This window comes from Raphanus sativus, unplaced genomic scaffold (genome assembly GCF_000801105.2).
Source record: "Raphanus sativus cultivar WK10039 unplaced genomic scaffold, ASM80110v3 Scaffold0002, whole genome shotgun sequence".
Classification (NCBI taxonomy): Eukaryota; Viridiplantae; Streptophyta; class Magnoliopsida; order Brassicales; family Brassicaceae; genus Raphanus; species Raphanus sativus.
The window spans coordinates 14,019-22,843 of record NW_026615330.1 but is presented as its reverse complement, the minus strand read 5'-3'; the positions used below and the strand labels follow the sequence as shown (position 1 = coordinate 22,843).

Below are 8,825 nucleotides of genomic sequence, written 5' to 3'. Positions count from 1 at the left end.
TTACAGAATTGGTAATTTATAATTATATATGTAATTTTTTAAGAAACTAAAAGAAAACAAAACAAAACAATTTTTTTTAAAGAAACTTAGAGCTAGTGGTCTTTTTTATTAATGTCGCATTGATTATTGTAAAATAATACTATAGTACTAGGTGATTTTTCTGCGCCCATACACGGATCTAGATATTTTAAAAAATATATGTTATAATAATTAATTAAATTTTTACTTTCAATTTAAATAAATATATGTATATTTTTTGTTGTATTAGATATGTGATTTTTTATGTGTAACATCTACTCGGTTTAATTATCCCTTAAGTATATACGATTGCATCTCTTTCTTTGAATTCAATAATAATAATTTGTTTTTTTGTCAGTAACATAAACAGACTTATATAGATTCTGCAAATTAAACTGGTAGTTCAGCATTCATATAGACAACAAACGACTTTTTTTTCTTCCACTGCATGCGAGACTATCCGCCCTTGGTTTTGTTTCTCAAAATATATTAATATATAAATATATTTTAGTGAGATTTTGTATTACATTTTTCTGAGAATCAAATTACATTATATATAGTCTCTTTAATGAAATTACATTACATATAAATATTATTAAAATTTGTACTTAGCATATCTCTACTATTTTAAAGAAATTAAATTATACAGAAAAACAATTCATCTCTTATACTAAAATAGTAAAATCCAAAACTCACAACCATTTTGTGACTCTTAAAATAAACTACAAGATCACAAATAGACAACTCATTGACCACAAAATTAGTCGAGCGATTTAATTAAAGGTTCATAAATTCTTTTACACCAGAAGGTATAAAGTTTAAATCCTATAAAATACAAATTATGCATATTATATATGAAGAAAAAATGTTGTAAGAGAATCTCAGCATGGTGCAAGAAATATCGTCAAGACCTCATAAAACATAAAAATGATATATTGAGACGTTAATTCTTATAGACATGTAGAATTGTTAGTTGTAAAATAATCCATTAAATATTTTTCATAAATTGTCATAGAATAATTATCTAGACGTTAAAAAATGTGACGGCTACACAAAAATTATATTTAGGACAAATCCAATTTTCATACTAGATTTAGGTTGGATAGGATATTCCTTTCTAAAAATGGATGACCTTAATTACTTAATCATTTAACTACACATATGTACAAGTTAAAATTAAAGATACAAATTATAAGCTTTTAAATAAGAGAAATTTCCTTCGATACTCTTTTTAGTTTATTTTCACAAAAGTAGCCTCCTAGTGAGTAAAATGACCAAAATAGATTTTATTGAAAGTTAAATATGCATTTATAACCATTGGATTAATTAATCTAAGAATTAGGATTTTGAGTTAAGGGGTGAGGTTTTAGAAATGTGTTCAAATTTATAAAAATAAAAAATAAATATTAAAACAAAAAGAGTCATTTTGGTCATTTTATTTAGGGCTATTTGAGAGAATTGCCCTTTAAATAATCAAATCATCCAATTGAAGGGGGTTTTAGTTGGAGTTTGATTTTGTAGAGAGTTTGTTGATTTCTAAAACTGAAAAAATTAAATTTGCAAAGAATTTGAGAGAATTTTGTATCTTGTGAAAGTTTATGACAATAAATTGTTATTAGAATCTAAGAGATATATTTAGTATTTTCAAAATTTTGTTCAATGAGTTAAATAGATAAAAATATATTTTTCAATAGCATTCACTTTAATATATTTATAAAATCATCAAAATATAAATTTTTTGAATAACAAAAAATTTCATATAGAATTATAAAATCATCAAATCAGTAACACCACCTAAATCTTATTCTATGATTTACACTAACACCATTATAAATCTAACTCCCACTAATTTACCCTAACACCTAAATCTTATTCTATGAATCTTATGGTATGACTAAACCCTATGTACTAACATCTTCGTGGTTTAGTACTAGTACACTTTATTAATATTTTTTTTAGAAAAGATATATACCAATAGCATAGTTGCACAACTTTCTTGATGATTGTATTTCCTAAAAATCAGGTCAGAACTCAGAACAGTGTGAGCCGTATGCAATCCCGTGTGACCACGAGATTTAATCTGACAGATGCTTGAAGCATCCAATGATAACATTACACCTGGCATTGCACTACGATGATGCTGTGGCTATGAACAAAGGAAAATAAAAACGTGCAATCTCAACTATTTTTAAAGATAACATTCTATTTCCTTTTTTTGTCAATTAATAAATTTCATTCTCTCTCATGTAATTTCTACTATATAACAAGAGCATCTCTATATACTATTTTATAACCTGTCCGAGAGAGAGAGAGAGAGAGAGAGAGAGAGAGTAAAAGAACACCCATTGCTCGAATTTAAGAAATCTCATCTATAATGATAACTCCTCGTCAAAAGAGTGTCTCAGTGAGTACAATCTTCAGGTGTCTTTTGGTTTTGATCAAACGTTCTATTGATGAGTTCTTTTTTCTTGCTCTTTTCTAATGATAAAATCTCTTTTCTGGTTAATTTCACTTAAGTAAAAAATTAAAGAGTCTTTCTTTCTTTCATAGGTCTCTAGCTAGAGTTTCTATTAGGTTTTATATTAATAAATAAATAAAGTCAAAAGACTCAAGAAGAAGAACTAGATATGGTGAGAACACCATGTTGCAAAGAAGAAGGAATAAAGAAAGGAGCTTGGACTCCTGAAGAAGATCAAAAGCTTATTGCTTATGTTCAACTACATGGTGAAGGTGGATGGCGTACTCTCCCAGAGAAAGCTGGTAACTCTTTTTATCGTTTAATCATTATTAGGAATTTAATATAATTAATTAACAGCTCTTTTTCTCACACATATATGTACTTATTTATTAAGATCATTTCCAATGGCACTCTATAATTTCCTCTATATTTTACATTAAAATAGAGTAACTCTATTATAGAGTTGGATTTGCTCCAATGGTTCACTTTATAATAGAGTTACTCTATAAATAGAGTGAATTATAGAATTATGTTGCTTTTCCACTCCAAATATAGAGTGAAAATCAACATAACTCTATAATTCACTCTATTTATAGAGTAACTTTATTATAGAGTGAACCATTGGAGCAAATCCAACTCTATAATAGAGTTACTCTATTTTTGTGTAAAATATAGAGGAGATTATAGAGTGCCATTGGAGATGCCCACAATGTGTATATAATATGCATATAGGATTGAAGAGATGCGGGAAGAGTTGTAGACTGAGATGGGCTAATTATCTAAGACCCGACATCAAGAGAGGAGAGTTTACTCCTGAAGAAGACGACACTATTATCAAGCTTCATGCTCTTATGGGTAACAAGTAAGGATATTTTCCTTATTTATTCCCTTCTGTATTAGATAGTTAGCAATTTAGTACTACAATCTTTAAGAAATTTAATGGTGTTTTTTCTTCTTCTAAATGTCACAGTGACTACATATTGTAAAGTAAGTATATAAAAGATATAGATAAAATTCTAATTATAATGTTTTGGAATAAAATATATAACTGGAGTTCAATTCATATTTTCTCTATTTTCTTGTTGTTGATTGTTAAAGGTGGGCCGCAATTGCAAGTAGTTTGGCGGGACGAACGGACAACGATATTAAAAATTATTGGAACACAAACCTCAAGAAGCGTTTAAAACGAAAAGGTATTGATCCAATCACTCATAAACCGATCAATCCAACCGGTTTTCAACCAATAAACCATAAACTCGGTTCATCCGGTTCTGCAAGGCTTCTTAACCGGGTCGCAAGGAAATACGCGGGAGACTTAAACCGGGAACTACTTACCGGAATCATCATCAGAAACTCCACAATTATCGCTGATGGTTCACGAAACTCCTGTGAGGTTCACTCCCCGACCACCACATTGCTCAACAAAACGGCAGCAATATCAAATGCTGTCACATTGAATATGTTCAATAATACCTCGACATCTTCCAGCTGTTCTTTCTCCAGTGACCTTGACGTATTGTTTAGCAACGAAGAGATGGATAATGTTGCCCTTATGGGAGAGTTAAAGAGTATTCTTAGTTACGGCAGTGCTGACGCGGGAGATAATTCGCCGGAGTTTAACGTAACTGACGAGATGGACTTTCTTGATTCTTGGAATGAAGAAGACGATTTGGAGAAGTTTGTGAGTTCATTAGATTCCAAGACTGGTTTATTTATGAGTTTATCTGAAGAATGACGAGCCAAAAACGCAACCAATGACATGTTGGTTTAGGTGTTGTAATAAAACTAAAAATAAAACCAATTATACGTTGGTCAGGCGTTGTAATAAAACTACAAATAAATGTGTTTCTCGTGATTACTCGAATTTGTTTCATTTTATAAACTGATTAAAGTATACGAAAAACAATTGTAAACCATTAAAAATCTTCTTAAAGACTAAAAACACATGAACTTTTGAACTCTATAAAAAGATATGCTTTTCAGGACGGCATGCGACTAAGAAAATAGTACAAAAGAATCTGAGATGAGTTGAGTTCTTTTTTTTTCCCGTCAATGGATTTGAATTATTAAAATGGGCCGAGCCCAAACGGACCAAAGTCCGGATACAACACAACCATACAAAAGCCCACAGAAATACCGGGCTAGCTACAAAAAAGCCCGCAGGCCAAACGAATTACAACGGCCCAAAGGCCCACAACGCTACCCATCACCACGGTCCGGCACGTGCACCGACAAGAAAGCAGGAAGCAAAACGCGTGGATAGATCTGCGTCGTTGTCTCGACACGCGCTGCTCTGCCTCGACCGCCTCAAAACAGACGCCGGAGACGACAACCGGAACCCTAGTTTCACCGGGACTCAATAACCCACAGAATCCCCGGCTAAACCCGATCTACTTCTCGAACCGCACGGCCCAGCCGGATGGGAAAGTTGGTTCGACTCGTGGAGATCTCTGCTCCATTCTTGCATAAAGTCGACACCGCATCAACTTAATCCCTTCCGTCTCACCGCCGCCGAAGCAAACACCATCACCATTCTCGCATACTTGTTCTTCACCGCCTTGTCTTCACGCCGGGGTTTCAGACTCGTCTCGAGAATCTCCACCGACTTTGCACTCTTTCACACTCTAGACATGCGAACCGAGAACCGAGAATCCATACAAACTTCCCTTGAAAGTCGTCACCTCGCCGCAGAGCTTCCTCATCAAACAGGATCTCCTCCGCTGTGACCCCACCCCACCTTGACGGCAAACTCGCCGAACTTTAGCCAAAACCATATTTAGAAACCTTACCCCAACGAAACCCGGGGAACTTAAACGGCAGAGCGGAGCTAAGCTAGCCTCCGTTCTCCAAGATCAAGAGCCGGCGAAGGCAAATCTAAGGGAGATTTCCTTTCCGGAAGCAAAAGCCGGCGACGGTGGACCTGAACAAGCTTCCACCTCCCGGAGAAACCATCACTAACCATGCAAGCCTTCCACTCTCCACCGGAACTTTCAGACGACAGCGTTTTTGCTCCAACAACCGCGCCACCGTAAGAGATGGAGGCGGAACCAGAACTCCAACAAGGCTGTCGTTAACCGGACGGCCAAGAGGGAAAAGAGGAGAACCGAATACGCCTGGAAAGCTTGGCTCCAACGTCGGCACGGACGCTCACGCGCCGGCTAAATGCCGGAGACCAAAAGAAGATCTACCTTTTTCTCTCTCTCTCTCTCTAGCTCAATCAATGTATTATTCCTCTATTATTAGGTGAGGGTTAAAAATCATGAGATGAGTTGAGTTCTCGTTCTGTTTAAATAATTATATATTTAATTTAAGATCATCTCCAGTCTCAGTCCACAATTTAATGCAAAATAGAGTAGGATTGAAAATGCTTTAACTATCCAAGATAATTTATTTTATAATTTTATAAAAAAACAATCTATTTAAAAAAAAATTCAGAGATCCTCTTGTACATTTTTTAATATGTTTATTCATCTTCTTCCCTTTCAAAAAAACATTGTTTCCAAATATAAATCATATGAAACAGACAGAAAAATATATTTATTTTATTTTGGGTATGCAATAAATTTTAAACCAAAACCACATTCTACTATGTACATGATCTATTTAATTAATCATTAAAAATTATTCTAGGCTCATTTAATTATTATTTACAATAAGAAACATCGGTTCTGATGAAATTGTTATTTATTTATAGTTCCAGTATTTTACAAATTAGGGCTTCTTTATTATTGTAAAATTTTTGGTAATAGTTATTAACAAAAAGTTAACTTTTATAACAAATAGATATTTATGTGTCGTTATAAAATATTATACATATTTACATGTTTCTACTTTTGTTCTTTTGTTTGGTTTATTCGGTTAAATCGGTTATAAACTAAACGGTATCTAAATTATACGGTTTTTGTAAAATCATATACATTCGGTTTATATGGTATATATTAAAAAAGCTGACCATTTTGTCTATTTTGGTTGGTTCGGTTCAGTTAGGTACAGTTCGGTTTTACCATATTGAACAGCCCTAACTCATTCATTCCAGTAGCATGTATATGAGAGCTATCGAATATAAATAAATCAAGATACTAAATGAATGATATGATGCAACTCTAGACAATGCTTCAAAGTAATACATAGATGATTTGGAACTTAACAATAATGTCACGTATTAAATATCAACTAGATTCTGACCCGCCCTTTAGAGGGCGGGTATATTTTTTATTTTAATTTAATTCTCATATTTGTGTTTTTTTGTGATGATATTTGTATTTTTTTTGTAATCATATTTGTGTGTAAATCTTAATCAAGATATATTTTATTAAATAATAGCAATTTTAAAAAATTAATATGGTATACGTTCGGTTAGGGTTTGGTTGCCGGTCGAATCCGCAAATCTGCGGGTTTCAATTTTGTTTTGGTCAAAAGTATGACCCGCACAACCCGCATACAAATAATTTGTACCGACACCCGTCCTATTTAATTTTGCGATTATCTGCAAGTTATAATTTTTTAAAAAATAATTTTTAATTTAACTATTATAAAAAATATAAAAATATATTTATAATAAAATTTATATAATTTTTTAAAATTTTATTTGTTCTTTTTAAATTACCATATTTTTAAAACAGTGTTTACTTTTATTTTTATTTTTATTTTTATCTATTTTTCGGGTTAGCGGGTACCCGCAATGCTAAATTACCAACCCGCTCCCACCCCGAATTAAATACTCATAACCCACATCCAAAATCGATTTTTTAAAAATTATATTAAATTAAATTATTATTATTAAACACAAATATAAAAATTAAATATCTCTAAAAAATTAAAACAAAAATATATACCAGCTCTTCTAAAAGACAAATCAAAATATAGTTTATTCTATTAAAATAAAAACGTAACCTATTGATAAATATTATGTTCAACTATCTATTTCATTTATTTAAGGGACTATTTTATCAGACCTGGTCTATATACTCAAACGGTTCTTAAAATGTTATATCTGAAAACAAATATCAAATCCAACCCGCCCCAATCCGCCCAGAAGACCGAACAATTTTTTTTAAATGTGAAAAACAATTTTTGATATATTATGTTAATATATATATATATATATTGTAAGTATATTAATTTATAATTTTATTTAAGTATATTAATTTCATTTTTAACATTTTAGATTTTTTTAAAACTGTTTTATAAATTTAATTTATTATTTATGCCAAATTCTTGTGTAATTATTAAGGAATCTTATTCTTTACATCAATCCATATTCTTTTATAGTTAAAATGCATATTTTTTTTATTTTAGAAACCTATTTTGTTATTTTTAAATAATTTTATTTCTATAAACTGCAAGTTTACATATTTTTTATATTTTGTACTTTATTACATCTATACATTTATTGTTTGAATTTTTGATTATACAAAAGTAATTTTAATTTTACTGGGCTTGTGAAGTTGATTTATATTATTGGATTCCAATATAAAATGTATTGGTTAAATGGACCAGTGAAAAATTATTTATTATTTAAATAGAATATGAAGCTGGATTTCGTTAAACCCCAAAAAAAATATCTTATTTATAACATAATTGGTCAGTTTATATTTCTTTTTATTATGATGTTCGTATTTAAAAAAAAAAAGAAAAATAAAACGCCAAAGCATTAAAAATCCACTTGGTTTCTTTTAATTTAAGTTATTTAACCATGGGTATTCCATGTTTTCATGTTCTTCTTCTTCTCTCTCTCTCCCTATAAACCCGTTCTTTCTTTTATTTTTTTCTGTTTTTCTATCATTTATTAACCGAATGGCCCCCTCTCCCCTATTATCGTGGTGATATTCCTTATTTATTTAATTTTATTGCAGTTACTATATAAAAAAGTATGTATATATTTGTATAATGCAGTTATAAAATTTAAAAGATGGACATAACTTACTATCAATTGGACATGTTGAAGAATTAATAGAATAGATAACTACTATTAAAAAATATTGGGCTACCTAAAAAGAAATAAAATCATGAAGAAGTTGTAAAAAATCAAATCAAATCAAAAGATTGGCTGGTCTATGTGCTCCAGCTCATCTCCATGTGATATTTATACTTACAGCTCATGAATATAAAACGTGGTTGACGTTAAAAAACTATACTTTCTCCGTTTCGAATTAAATGTCGTTTTACAGAAAATATTTTGTTTCAAAATAAATGTCGTTTTATAATTTCAATGTAAAATTTATTGATTTTTTATTCTAAGCTATTTTTTTATTAGGTGAAATCTGGTTAGGTGTATTGATAATAATATTTTTATCTAGTAAATATATAAACTTAAATTTTTTATTAATCTGTGTGTTAAAAATATAGA

General features: G+C 30.6%; 1 protein-coding gene across 1 annotated transcript; it reads left to right on the top strand.

Annotated features, from left to right (window-relative positions):
- The first annotated feature begins 2,311 nt into the window (after positions 1-2,311).
- Positions 2,312-4,334, top strand: LOC108810826 (transcription factor MYB34). Its single transcript, XM_056995553.1, has 3 exons — positions 2,312-2,778; positions 3,209-3,338; positions 3,575-4,334. The coding sequence occupies exons 1-3, from the start codon at positions 2,646-2,648 to the stop codon at positions 4,209-4,211; spliced, it is 900 nt and encodes a 299-aa protein (XP_056851533.1). The 5' UTR covers positions 2,312-2,645; the 3' UTR covers positions 4,212-4,334.
- The last annotated feature ends 4,491 nt before the right edge of the window (positions 4,335-8,825 follow it).

Coding starts and splice junctions, on each gene's coding strand:
- LOC108810826 (XM_056995553.1), top strand. CDS start 2,646: ATGGTGAGAACACCATGTTGCAAAGAAGAAGGAATAAAGAAAGGAGCT. Junction 2,779..3,208: donor TACTCTCCCAGAGAAAGCTG/GTAACTCTTTTT, acceptor ATATGCATATAG/GATTGAAGAGATGCGGGAAG. Junction 3,339..3,574: donor CATGCTCTTATGGGTAACAA/GTAAGGATATTT, acceptor TGATTGTTAAAG/GTGGGCCGCAATTGCAAGTA.